Source organism: Larus michahellis, chromosome 1 (genome assembly GCF_964199755.1).
Source record: "Larus michahellis chromosome 1, bLarMic1.1, whole genome shotgun sequence".
Taxonomy (NCBI): domain Eukaryota; kingdom Metazoa; phylum Chordata; class Aves; order Charadriiformes; family Laridae; genus Larus; species Larus michahellis.
In genome coordinates this window covers 50,545,239-50,559,851 of record NC_133896.1, presented here as the reverse complement: position 1 = coordinate 50,559,851, position 14,613 = coordinate 50,545,239, and the positions used below count along the sequence as shown (strand labels likewise).

Sequence of the window (14,613 nt, the reverse complement as noted above, 5' to 3'; positions counted from 1 at the left end):
CAGAACCTCTAATAACGCTGTGGTGCAGGTGAAGTTGTTCTGTGGGCTGATCATGACTAAAGTGTTTGTTTTCCATCCTTCCTAGAAATTAAGAAGCCTCCGGTGGCCCCCAAACCAAAATTTGTGGTAGGACACAAGGCGACGCCTCCACCTGTTGCACCGAAGCCCGATGTTGTACTTTCTGGTGTTATACAAGCAGCAAGGAAAACCAAGCCAGCAATTGCACCGAAACCAAAGGTTCTCAAGAGCTCATCCATTCCGGAAGTTAAACCTCCGTCATCTACACGAAAAAGCACAAAAAGCTTTGAGGAGCACAGGGGAGATTCTTCTCAAACACTAGACCACCTGAACTATAAAAATGAAGCCTCGGAAGGGAGTACTGATAACACAGCATATATTCTACCAGTGTCATCTTGCAAATTTGAATGCCTTCATAAGCTTGGAAATGGGGAGAACACCTGTAAAACTCAGATCATTTTTGAGCGCTTTGACAACTTAGAGAACATCAAAGTTGGTGAAAAAACTGCACTAGCTCTGGGGGATAGTCACAATGAAAAACTGGCGAATAGAAATCAGGTGGTTTTGAAAGCCAGCATTTTGGAAGAGAAACTTAAGGATGTTCTAACTCATAGTGTGTTTCCTAACAGCAGTCCTGTGAGGCACAGGTATGCAGACAAACTTGGCAAAGGGGATGGCAGCAGTTCCAAGAACAACGTTAAAATAGAGTTTATGGAACTTGTACAGTCTTCGGCGCCTTCTGAGGTAGCTAAAGGGAAGCAACAAAATACTGACAGTAAGCTCATTGCTGATGAGTTTCAGATGTCTGAAATTTGTCCTAGTTTGACTGAAAATAATCACCATTACTCTTGCCCATTGGACCAGGAAATCCTGGAAAATGAAAATTTAAGTAGCAATAGTACATTTTCAGGTGAAAAGGGTGTGAGAGCAGATGCTGATAAAACCTCCTCTGAAACATCTTCAGTCCTGAGCTCAAAAGTGCTTCCAGTCCCTAAGCCAAGAAAGCCACGTGCTGCCTGTCTAATCCGTCAGGATGGCATAGACACCGCAGGAGAAGGAACAAAGGAACCGTCTAATTCAGAGAAAGATTCCTTTGGATTTGTGGAACAAAGCGTTAAAAAGCCAGCAAAAATTAATATCCTTGGTCAAAGTGTTTGTTATAACAATAACACAGAAGTACTTCATCCTGAAAAATGTGAGATAACTCAAAGCAATGCAGAAAAAACACATCAGGTGAAGGAACCTGCTGCAGAAGAGTCAACTTCACAAAATCTTTTGCCTCAGTTGTCACAGAAAACTTCTGATTTGGTAGAAAGTGTTGAATGTTCTTTAGATGCAGACCGTAACGTAGTTAACTCGATAGATGAGATGACAGATGATGCCAGTATGCTAGATGCTGTGGACAAAAGGACTAACTTTGTCAGGTGTGATACTTTGTCCATGAGTTTGCCAAAACAACTCAAATTAACTGGCAGTCAGCACTCATCTGCCTCCAATAGCCTCCATGTTTCCCAACAAAAATTGGAAGATAAAGAAGTTAAAATAAAGGATGAAAGTTCTCCAAAAATCGTTCCTAAGAAACCACAGCGGCACAGCCTACCAGCTGCTGGCCTGCTGAAAAAAGCTGCATCAGCAGAGCTTGTGGAGAAAAGTTCTTATCCTTCGAGTGAGGACAAATCGAACAGTGTTCTGCAAGGATCTCACTTCACGCGTCCACCAGACAAAGAGCAAGGCGCGCTGTCGTCCTGTGACATACCCAAACGTTCTTCTGAGAAACCCGTCTGGAAGTTACCTCATCCTATTCTTCCATTTTCAGGAAATTCTGAATCACTAAAAACTGCTAGTGTTGCTACCAGCTTCAACCACTTGACTGTTGTGACAAAGCCCAGGGCCAAATCTCTCTCTTCTGTGGACATGGAAAGGACAGACAAGCCTTGCAAAGACCATCAGAAGAAAAATAGCTTGAAAAAGTTTCTTAACATGAAACTGTCGGTTTGCTTACTGAAAGGCGACTTCCAAAAATTTTTGTCTAAAGGCAGCCAGTCAATGGATAGTGCTGTTGCCAGCCTTTCCACTGGGGAAGGGTATGGAATTGGTAGCAACCGGAATATAGCATCTGTAGGCAGTGAAAGGAAAGCTAAATCTGCCAAGGCGCATTCAGTAGAAATAAGTAGTCCGGCATTACAGAAGAAGAGGCAGAGAAACAGAAGCCAACCTGAGATGCGAAGTAACCAAAGGCTGGAGTCTTTAGATGGGCACGTGCTATTGGGAGAGAACTTGTCACAAATGCATTTGAATTCTGTAACCAGCGCTTGTGCTCCAGAGTATGAGAATGTGCGTCACTATGAGGAAATACCTGAGTATGAGAACTTGCCTTTTGCTATGGCTGCTGCGAGAAATCTCTGTTTTGAATGTCACAACTCCAGCAGTGTGGAAGACCAGACCCCTGGCTTCTATGAGGTTGAAGAGCCTTGTGAAGCTACAAGCAGGCGTTTGAGACTTGGCAGGTAAAATAAAGAGAAAAGGGAAGTTAAACAGCATCATTGCAACTCTGTTGGTTGTAAACATGTTTAGATGATGACTTGAGAGGCTGTACCCCTTTCACTAAAGGTCAACAGGACAGTCATTGCTGAGTATCTTTATATGCTTTTGCTGTTTGGAAAACTGTTTGCACTTGGTAAAGAGTGAAGAGAAATAAATAAGATAATTTTTCCTCATATATGATTAAAAATTCGGGACGCTAACATATGTGCTTTTCCAGATTTAAAGCAAATCAGATACAGTCACGTATTTGTATCCAAGAATACTTAAATGGGGAGGAATGAAGAGTCTCGGGATGAATTTGAATAAGCATCCACAGAGTGCATAGTTGCTAGGTTTGTAGGGGGAATTAGTATATTTTTAGGTCAGCTAATAGATCTGGGAAAAGGAGGCAAGCTTTTGGTTATGCAAATTCTTCATCAGGTCTTGAAAGCTTCTTGGGTATAACAGAAGATATTGCCTCCCCGAATATAAAGAGTCTTCTGTATCTCCCTGTGCTCCCTGCGAAGGTGGTAGTAGTGTGAGTTCTGTGTGACTCAGACAGAATATTACTGAAAGATGGGGTTTGGTGACTCTGCAGGTTGCTGCTGAGTTTCATTGTCTCAGGAGGTGGTGGAGACAGATAACATCAGCAGATTCGAAAAGGGCTTGGACCGATTCATAGATATGTCCAAAACAGATGCATAATGGCATAGGCAGGAGCAGATCTTTTAATAATTGTAATACTGTGATTGCAGATGTTGGGAAGAGGAACCGGCCACAAAAAGTGTCCAGGCTCGTATGTTCTCCCTAAATAGCATTGCTTACTGTGTCTGCCAGAGTGTTTTAACAGGCAAAGCATTGTTTTGATCCAGCACTGTATTACTTAACTTCCTAACTTCAGCTAATCTGTTGGTCGTACAGATCCTCAAGATTTATCTCAAACCAGCAATAAGGATTTGAATGAAATATGCAGCCTGTATGTTTCAGAGTCCCCAGCAAACTTCGTTACAGTGTTGAGAGTATATGCCTATTGACAAAAATAAATGAGCTAGCTTATAGTCACATTTAACTTAATTTTTCACTGGGAGTTACTAAGCTTCTTGTTATTTTGGGGGTGTATGTAGCAAGCGCATGCTCCAAGGAATCTGAGAGCTGGCCATTCTTCAGGGGGGCATGTTCTCTTGCATAGGAGGAGACAAATATTTTAAGTGGCATCCTGTATTAATAATTGTTTATAGATTTGATATCCTCAACTTTTGTTGACTGTTTGATGGAAAGCACGAAGCCTTATTATAGGAAGTAGATTTCTGGTTACGGGCTCGGTAGTAGTATATTTATTCCTGTTTGTTTTCACTATTTTTCTTGTTTACAGTAGGGCGTTTCTTGGTTTTGTGTTGGGATAGTTTAAGTTCCTGACTGAGTGTATGATTTTTGTTTAAGTTGGTTTGGCTATCTTTTGGGGATTTTGACCAGGCTCTCTTAGCATTCCCTTGAATTGATTTACCTAAGAAGGGTGAGACCAAACTTAAATAAGGGTCTATTTTATTTTATGTGTTTATGTGTTCTGTTTTGGTTTGTGTTGTGGTTTTGGGTCAGATGAACATATGTCTTGGCTTCAGGAAAAGAGAAGGACTGTTCTGCTATATGAAGTATGGTAGGCATGAGACTGCAGTTGCTCCTTGGGTGAAATTCTGTAGTTTTCTCACCTGGCTGAGCATGAGAGGTATATATTTATTCCCTATCCACACAAACCTTCCCTGGTACCAATGGTGTTTTAAGGGTTTAAATGATCTCTTGCACCCTGCTACATCTGCAACAATACCTGCTCCCTCAGCTGGATGTTGTTGACATAACTGGGTTTGTGTTGTGTTTTTTCTTTTAAAAGCACACCATAGAAAACTGTATCCAGAACCCTTTATGTAAGTGTTTGTTTTAAATTAGAATACATAGCCAGAAACTACCTTAGGAAACAATTAATGTGTGCAGTTATGTCAGTAGATCTCAGGGAACAAAGAAATTCCTAGGGAAAAAAGGGACACAATGGGGCAGTGGTCTCCTGACCTGGATCATCTGCTGCTGGAAGAGCAGGTACAGATGCTCGTTTTGGCTCTGGCTTGTGAGGTGGTGTAAGGGTCCTTGCCTGGACGGAGCCCGGCAGGCAGCTGCTCCAGTTTTCCCATCCGTTGTTATCTCAAATCCTTTGAAGCTTCTTTATCAATGTCAACCTACCTTTTCTGCATAATTCTCTCAGAGCCTTTTATCATTTCCCGGGCCAGGTGGTATTATAAAACCGGTTAGAGAAACAGTGCGGATGTTATTGAAATAATTACTGCTCGCGTTTTCCCCAGCCTGTCAGAACACGCACTTAGCTCTTCTTCGTAGATCATGGCACATAAAACTCCTGTAATGCACTGCTAATGGGGATCTCAAAGCAAATTATCTTATGATTAAAGCCAACGTACAAATGAGATTGTTATTCTGAGAAATTCATAGACTGATTGCCTACACTTCTAGTCGTAATACAATATACGCAGTATATTATGTCTGAATGCCAGGCATGCCATAACCAGAAGAGTTTGGTGGTGTCTTTACCCCATATTACATTTCTTTCTGGAGGAAGAAATAAAATTTTCATAATGTCCCCAGTGCTTTGGTGGTTACTGAGGAATTTCTTCCCGATCTCATCTGGTGAAACCAGTATGCTTTAATGGAGAATGGTAATAGCTTCTGACACTCTTATCCTAAATTCATATTTCTTATTAAATTCAGATACATTTTGTTTGCTTTGGCCTTCCCACAGGGATTTAAATGCAAATGGCGGGCCTGGGTAATTAATGGTATATCGTTTGTCACTTACCACTTGGTTTTTGAGTTGTTTGATGTTACCCTCCCTTCCACTGAAGGTGGGCTTGGCTTTGAAAGGAGGAGAACCAGGGTCCTGATACAGTGTGTGAACCACTGAGGTGAGACAGATGCTGTTGATGGGAAACTGATGGATTGTGCTTGTCTTAAGTAGTTCAGGGGAATATTCTCAATAAAGAAAGTAATGACAATACCTTGGGAGCAGATAGTCCATGTTTTGTTTCCACTATTGAAAAAAGAAATCTCTTGAAATGATTTTAAGGGATTGTTATTTGGTCCTAGTCTACCTGTTTAACTACCAATTTAAAATAGATAATGAAAGCGAATGTATTATTATGAGAACTCTGTAAACTAAGTGAGGGAAGAATAGATGCTATGGGATAGAAAATGTACTGTTAAATGTAAAAGAAGTTTTAAATATCATTATCCAGTTGCAGATAACAGCAGGGAAAGCATCTCTTTGGGTGTGTTTTTTTGAGAAACGAGTGGTTCAGGTCCAAAAAGTGAAAAGTCAGTGCTGCTGGTCCTACCACAATTCATTTTAATCTTGTCAGAGACCAGTGGTTGAGATGGCTCTGTTTTGAAGTAACACCATTTTTTTTTAAAGCCTCCTAATGAAAGAGAAATAAAAAGAATCCTCTTTTTAGTGACAAACCTTTATTCTGAGGAGGACAGCAAAATCCTCCTTAAAACCAAAAGTAAAATTTGTCCAGTAATCTAAAGATACAAAGGAATGGTGGACATGCCTTGGAAGATCTGTCATGCTGCAGAAAACAGAAACTTAAACTTCTCTGGATCTTGTGGGCTTCCTTTTCATGTTTGTTATGTTGTTCTAGGCAAGAGAATTGTACTTCAGGTTGAGTGAGTCTGCTCCCTCACCCTTCAGGGAATAGCATATTGTATTTACTGGCTGCTTTTGACTGTTCCTGCAAGACGTTGCAAATGTACATGACTGCTGATTGATTTTGACGAAATTTATAGAGGAGTTGTGTTTCCAGCTAGGATTTTTCTTTGGAAAGGGCTGGGGGGGTGTGCCACATGGTAACAATCCTTTGAGCTCTTAATGTTGGTTTAACTAAATACTGCTTCCTATTTTCCTCACCCCTGCTGATTTAGAATAATCCATTGAAAGAACATCTCAATGCAAAATGTAAGTTTAGTTTTCCGGGCTAAATTCTGCTTTGGTGACTGGGTCCCCAGAGGTCAATTAAGTGTCCGTGAAAGCCTTCCTGGAATATTGAATTTAGTATTGAAATCTGTGTGGCTAAGCACTTTGCTTTGATACCAATTCCTCTTTGATGTACTGAATTTAGGGTTGAGACATGGTTCTGATGAGCAGTATTGCACCAGATAAATGTGTTGTCATTTAGGGATTGGCTATGTTAGGGAAGGGTTTATTTCTGCAGTTGCAAAATTCCCATTGAAAAACATTTCAAGAGAAAAACTACATTCATAAAATACTGCGGGGTCTAAATAGTATTTAAAACGGTTTTCAAATGCTTATGCTGAGATTTGAATGTACAAAATACATTTTAGGTATTGAAAGTGTTACATTTAGTCATTAAAAACCACATTTTCTTTTTACTGAATTTTATTGAAGGATATAATTTCCTGATAAGTAGAGGCCAGGTATGTAGATCTTTTGGATTTCATCTGTTTTGTAAAGACGATAATGGATTAGTTTCTGATCTGAAGAAGTCAGGTTCCTTTTCCTCCATCAGCTCTGCAGTCTTGCCCTGTCTTCCTGTCTCCCCATGTGCTTCTAGCTGGCTTCTGCCCTTCCTTCGTTAGATGATAAATTCTTTCTCTGCAGTTGCACCTCAGGTTTTAATGGAAGAGCTTTGATAATATGCTATTTAGGTTTCCTATCAGGCTTCGTTATCTTCAGTCATGTGTTATCACTGGCTTGCTTCTTGTATTCTGCTTCCTTGAGCCTGCCTTTTTCTTTCCCCCTCGCTTTCTCACGTACATGTTATGCAGCTGGTAGGCTTCTGCCAACTCCGAGGGCTTGTCAGTAGAGAGTGAGTCAGATGGCTGGGATCTCCGCTTCCCGTCCCCCGCCAGGCTGAATGCAAAGCTGATCTGGCAGTCCCCGGCTCTGCCGCTTGGGAGCGGGGAATGGACAAAGCAATTCTTGGCTACCGGACATGAGGAATGTGATGTCTTGCTGATTTCTCGCATTTTGCTATTTTATGGGCTATGGGGTGTCTAATCAGGGTCCAAATTGGTGAGAAATGGAAATGTTGGGAGCACCGTTGCTTGGGAATAACGATGTTCTGACACAAGGACTGGGAAGGAATTGGGTGTATGCAGATGGTGGGACCCTCATCCTGGGGCTGCACACCACTCTCAGAGCTCCTTCTCTTTCCTGAGGGTTACTCAAATAAGTGACCTTGGGTCTGGAATTATTCAGACTATTTTCTAGTGTCAAGTTAATTATTTTATACTACTAGGGTGGCAGTGAAACTACATGAAAGACTTGCAGTGAATTTTTTTTTTTCCTCAGGAAAGCATATGGTGCGTTTGGGGATTTTATTTTTTTTTCTTTCCTTGCCAAGAGTCTTTATGCAAGTCAGTGTCTCCATGGTCTGCTTTTCCAGGAAGCAAAGGACTTTTCCTTAGTGTTGGGGTGGCTTTCGGTCATACAGCTTTATAGTTTAGTCTACTATACAACTTGAGATAAAATGCATATATTGTAAGAAGAAGACATGCACTCTGGGAAAACAGAAATACTTAAATCTTCTAAAGTAATCTGGGAGAAATATGCTGATCCCTTTGTTTTGTTTTTAATCAGAACAAATAGGAACTTTCTTGCTTTGAAAGAATCTTGACACACGCTTTTGCAAATGTGTTTGAGATGTGTTAATTTAATCTGTTTTGATGTTGGGGAAAGATTCTGAGTGATGTTCTCCCTCTCCAATGAAGGAGAGAAAGGAGTTAGAGAATTCCAATACCAAGTCCATTATTCTAGTACACAATCCAGTCTTGAAAAGGTTGGAAAGGTCTTCTGAAAGAAAAACAATCGTGAAGATCTCAGAGATGGTCATGAAAGAGAATTTTTGTCTTTGGCATTTCTTTCCTCCCTCTTTTCAAGGGGGGAGGAATCCCTATTGATTTTGGTAAAAGAAAGAGATGGATGAAGCAGGTTGATACCGCCACAGCACACAGGGAAACTTTTGACGGAGTTGGAGGTGCAATAATGAAACGCTTAGAATTTATCGGAAGGTATTACAAGTGCCACATAAAAACAGATGTGGTTTAAGTTCTTGACATTATCTTTTTACTGCGTGTAGCTGGGGCCGGGTGTGTTTGTGAGTATGAGGGGGACAAAGCTGATGGTGGTGATGAGGCAGGCACTGGTGGGTGCGTTGCCCAGCTGCTGGGTGAACCCCTCTGTTGCTCTGCGAAAGGTTTGGTGGTTACTTTTGTCATCGTCTTGGCGCAATCTAGAAAATTACATCATGTTAACCTTGGAGCACATGAAGTCCGTATGCATTAAAAGAGACGTTTTGAGGGTCAGTGCAACAAGCCAAGCAATAAACTGCTCTATCCTTCATTTCCCACCAAAGAGGTGCTCACAGCAGATGGCGAAAATGCCCTAACTATGCTATTCCCATCGATCCCCCGGTACAATACAAGGATGTCCTCGTCCTTCCTCCCAGTGACGTTGCCTCAGCTCGACATGTCGCCTCTCGCCTTTAGCCGAAGGGCGGCTCGGTGTGATGGGGGGAGCCTGAAGTAAGCAAAGCAGCGCGTTAAAAACCCTGTGTCCTTTCGCCTGCTTCCTAACCCCCCTGTTTATGGACAACAGGAACTCGGGTGTCACGCACTTTCTTCAGTCAATCTCCAACGCTTTATCTTTTTCTTTCCTCTTTTATTCCACGTCTGTTTTTTTCCTAATTTCAGCATTCTTTATATGTATTTCCTTTTCCTTTAGATGGGGGAAGCTCACTTAGCATTGCGTGTTTGTCACCTGATACTGGCCTCCAACACGTGCGCTCCGTCTCTGGTTGCCAACCGTGGTATAAATTGCAGGTTAAAGAAATGTAGCTCCAGAGCGTACCTCAGATGTAGAGTGGAGAGTCAAATGTGACATGAGGATTGATGAAAGACCCATTTATATGCTCAACAACAGCCTTTTCCTGTGGGTTATTTTCAGCGTTGGCTCAGGAAATGTGCTTGCGAAGCTCTGTAGTACTCTGGTTATGGTGATATTTTAACTGCAGCAAGGTCTAATGTAATCGTATAGGTAAAACAGTAAGATTTTTGAGGGGCATAAAATAAATGTTGGAAAGAAAGCAACCAAAATATTAATTACAATTTTATTTAAATGCCAACAGTGATATTAATATGCCTTATTTACCCAACATTTATATTTGACCCAGTTAAAGATGTTTTAATGAATAGACTTACAAAACTATGCAGATATGTTGTTTCAATGCACTAGGCAAAATTTAGGTTAAGGAATGCAGGTTTTATTTTAGATGCTAGAATACAAGAAGTTTCTGTTGAAAATATTAAGTTTACGTAAGTTTTAATTTTTCCTTAAAATATCTTTGTGCTTATGAAAAACTGCTCCACTCAAGCAGAAGTGGACTAAAAAAATTCTCTTAAGGTGCATGTAAATAAATAAAAGGAGTTTTTATCAAAATTGCCATTTTGATAGCTACAACTTGAGCCTTATGACTTGGTGATTTCAACGGTGCAGAGTTCAGCTGATTTTTCTGTTTTGGGTTTTTTCCCCCCGCAGCGATGTTCCTGGGGGTCAGATGTTCTGTATTGATTTTGAGATGAGAAGTTTAGAAGTGTCAAAATCCCATTCTTCTAATCTGCGCAAAAGATTAGAGGAAGAGAGAGCATAAGTCCAGTCTTGAAAGCTATTGAGTGTTGGTTTCAACGAAACTATTTCAACCTCTCTTTTTCGGCAGACTGCCCAGGAAACTGCATCAGCTCCTGTGCATGCAGACAGTTTTGTGTTTAAGTCACTCCATGTTTTTTTTAAATCTAGGTGACTACCTTTTGAGTACTCTGCTACTTGGCTTTCTTTTGTCATCTTCTTGGTATCTGACGTGTAAAAGATGGAGTGCAACAGTTTGTGTATTATTTCGAAATTGAACGAGCAACTGAACGAACCATTGAAGTGAGGTATTACAGCCCTGATTTCAGGGATAAAGTCACCAAAAACATAAAAATAATGATCCGTCAATATAGAAGATATTTAGGGCCTTGCATTAACTTTGATTTTAGTGGAGCTGAAGCAGTTGAACATTAGAATGTCTTTACTTTGCCAGGGCTACCATGACAATTTTGTTTGAAATGGGTATTAATGGGAGATTTGATTCTCGCTTGGTCTAAGTCTTCCCTTTCCTATTTGATGCATTTGATTTGAGATTTTTGTCACATTTTTATTATAGTCTTCTAGAAGTCTATTCAGTATGTGCTGGAGTTGTTGTTGTTGGTTTTTCTTTTTTTATGTGACTGGAAAGTGTTACTTTTCTTCTGATCCTGCTGTCCTTTCCCAGTAAACGTTTTCCCACTAGGGTCTGCTTTGTGAATTGAGAGAAGTTAGAACAGCAGGTCCTGACTGTAAATAAGCACTGTATTTTGGTGGTCCTTTTTTATATTGTTTGTTTTCACTCCCATGCCAGGAGTTTTTTTTCCAAAAGTCTTGGCTGTGAGCACTGTTGATGTGCACCTCTCCCTATGAAGTAGGGCTGGAAACGAGAATTAGTAAGGGAAGGCAAAAAGCTGTAAATTCTGCAAAGACTTCCCGCTTTACCTACCCTGGGAGGGAGGTAATTCCTCACAGCTTTGGGTGGAGATGGGAAGAATTGATGCAGCAACTACTTTCCTCGTTCGAGTCTCCAGGCAATGGTTTAAATCCCTGGGCTTTGCCACAGCGTTTCACTTTCCAGAACCAATGCTCAGGCCTGTCTCCCTGTATCCTCTTGGACTATATTCTGCTACGTGGGCATAACATCCTTTTGGCACTCACCGTTGCTGGCGCCGTCCCAGCGATGCCACCGTCTCTCCTGCTTGTCACGAGGGCGGCCGTGCCACGCTGCTCTGGAGCTGAACTGGCCCATTGTGGGCACCAGTTTTCTCGAAGAAAAACTGAGACTTTTTTTTTCTTTTTTTTTTTTTTTTTTTAAAACTGTGGCTTTTCTATAGCGAGTGTGGAAACATCTGAAGCATGTGTGTGTGTTTATGTTGAACTTTCCAAGGGATTGAGGAATTGTCAACAAATGGTCTTGCAGAAGGTTGCTCCTGTGAGCATGGGAGGCTGCCTGCGGCGAGAGCCTTCCTTGGGTGCCTCTGGCCGCGGGAGCTCCTTTTTTCAAATCGCAGCTAAATATGGAGATAATCTGAGAGCTGTTTGCACCTTTTTTTTTTTTCCTGTTTCTTTTTGCTTTTTAAAATTGTGTGTTATGGTTTGAGTAACCCACAAAAATTTGTTGTCATTTAGACAATAATCTAATTTTTAGATTATTTAGACAATAATCTATCACCCAAGGACCCCACCCCACCTGGGAAGGGAAACAGGGGAAAAAATAAGGAAACCTGAGGGCTGAAATATCAACAGCTTTAATAGGATAAGACTAAATAATTAACATTAATAACACTAAAGAACCAATACTGATCCCAATACCAATATAAAACACACAAGGATTATACTCAGCCCATTCTATCACTAGAAGCTGTGCACTCCCAGCACTGGACAGCAAGTGTCGGACACTGTGAGCGCTACGGCTTTGGGAGGAAAGGAAGGGCTCAGGGGTCTGGCACCGGGGCAAGGAGTTCTTTGGACCACAGCCATCAGAGGAGGAGAGAGAACTTCGTAGCAAACTTTCTAATTTATATCGAATGGGATGTTCATGGTATGACATAATCCTGTTGGCCATTTTGGGTCAAGTGCCCAGGTCTTGCTTCTCCTTGTCCCCACACCTGGCTAACTCGAAAACATTGAGACCTTGAATCCCACATAGCCTAGCTGGCTATAAAGTAAGTATTTCCAAAAATTCAGACACTAGAATCTTCTAAAAGTGCCGTTTTCCCAAGCATTAGACTAGAAACTAGTCCTGTGTCACTCAAACCAGGACATTGTGCAATGAAGTACGCTCACAGCTGTACTGATCATAGTATGCCTGAAATAACGTGACAGACGGAATGGATTGCTTGAAAGAAGAAAAGACACAAAATTGATTCAAGTATGAAACACATATGACAAATGCCTTGCTTATTTTTTTGCTTCGAGCACGAGTCAGATTTATTTTTTTCTTCCTGTTGAGGAAAGAAATAAGTGCTGTCTTGGCCTGAGGATAACAAATAGTGAACTAGATGCTGCTGGCTGCAAAGACTTGGATAACTCGGTTCCAGCAAGTCAGGTGCTGCAGTTTGCAACATGCTCAGCCAAGTATGGAGGGAGCTGCCAGTGGCATGATCTAACAGGCTAAATGTGGTGGCAGCTCTCGGCAGTGTTTGTGATATCCTCCTTGCCCAGAAAAACCAGGTGTGAGCAGGGAACGCCAGAGGTAAAGACCGGGACAAAGAGGATCGTTCTTGGAGTTTCTCTTGGCAGGAGCAAACTCCCGGCATTCCCACCTGGGCTGTCTCTGCAGCCAGCCCTTCGCCCAGCAGGCAACAGACACCTTTCGAAGTACAAGTGGCTCTGAACCAAAATCCATTTTAAATCGATGGCCTTGAGCTTCTCTTTTGACATCAAGGGTCCTGACTTCCTAAAAAATACATAGATGCTTATGCATGCATACACTGCATACAATATTGCTTAAAATAATTCTGTTGGAATGCTTGAAGTCTTTAAATTGCAATTCAAAAAAGTAACCTGATGTGCGCAAACCATTTTCCACTGGAGTTGCTCAGCTGGATGTGGGTCGTTTCTGTTTTCTAGCTGTGATTCTTGAGGAGTGTTTGTAATTGTATCCTTAAAGTGCCCAGAGAGAATATAGCACAATAGTTATAAGTGACGCAAATAATCGTGGATTCATTGGTCTAGTTTGTTTGCCTCTTGTTTTGTGGTACTTTTTTTTAAAAGACTGTTGTAGAGGTCTGTGTCGTTCCTCAGACACGTCACCTACGGAAGGGTAGCTCACAAAAGGAACTCATGAATATCACAGGCGCGATCTGCTCCGGTGGTCTTAAAAATATAAATAAAAGGGAGATTGAGATTAACTGCCTGTTGTGTTCCTTAGCATCAGACCAATAAAAACTCCTGGTCTCTTGCCTTTTTTGTTGTTATTAGGACTAATAACACAAAGAGCTTACTAAAATCATTGAGTTGTCACTGCAGAAGAATGGCATAACTTTACTGCTATCGTGTAAAATCCTGTTTGAGAGGACACCTTGCTATCTCCCTCTCTAGCTGTGAAAAAGCACCATTTTTGGCAGAGAAGTTGAAGCCCAAGCAGCTTGGCTGCAATAAGGCAACCAGTCCCCAGCACTGGCAGCCAAGCCAGCACCGCGAGAGCCACAGGCTCTGGTATCCACCAGCTGTTCTCCCACTGCACCTAGAGAGGAGAGACGTGATCTCAGCTTCAGCTCTTTCCATCTGTGCATCTGTCATTAAACCAGAGAGGTGACTGATGCCGTAGGAATAACTCAGATACGTAAGCCACCTGGTCCAGGCTGCATTTCATCCGCATTTACTGCTTAATGGTCCGGTATGCATGAAGGAGAAATGAAAAGCAGGGGGACATGAAGAGGACGATGAGGGAGGGAATTTTTTAGCTATAATGATGGACAGTCAGCGTTGTTCAGAGAATCTGAAGTTTAAATAATGAGGTGAATATGATGGGTTAGGGTCCAGGTGCATCTGGAGTGATATGAGGTTCATCTTTATGCTTTTCAGACCGGTTTGTGAAAGGAAATGTGGGCATGTTGGCTTCTTGGGGATGGTTGTAGAGCTGAGGTATTGCAGCAAAAAGTACCTCATCCAAAAAGTACAATAACTGATGCCTTTATTAATCTTGCTGATCAGTAATGCCGTCATATATTTTCTTAAAACTTCCATAGGAGCTCCCTAGTGATCTTGGTTAGCATTCATTATTATCTTTGTGCTTTGACAAGTATGCTTGCTTTCTAGAACTGATTTCCTTTTTTCCAAAAACCTGCAGTAAATAAATAAATGCATGCTAAAGACATTGAACTGTCTTAAATAAAAAATATTAAATTAAAGCAAAAGGAAGTACACTA

The 14,613-nt window shown here is 41.4% G+C and overlaps 1 protein-coding gene across 1 annotated transcript in view; it reads left to right on the top strand.

Moving 5' to 3' along the window:
• The window catches only part of FGD6 (FYVE, RhoGEF and PH domain containing 6), a 74,724-nt gene that overhangs the window by 9,823 nt on the left and 50,288 nt on the right, over positions 1–14,613 (top strand). Inside the window, exon 2 of the mRNA XM_074575272.1 lies at positions 86–2,525. Within this exon, the coding sequence (XP_074431373.1) occupies positions 86–2,525 (2,440 nt within the window). The remainder of the gene's footprint in view (positions 1–85; positions 2,526–14,613) is intronic.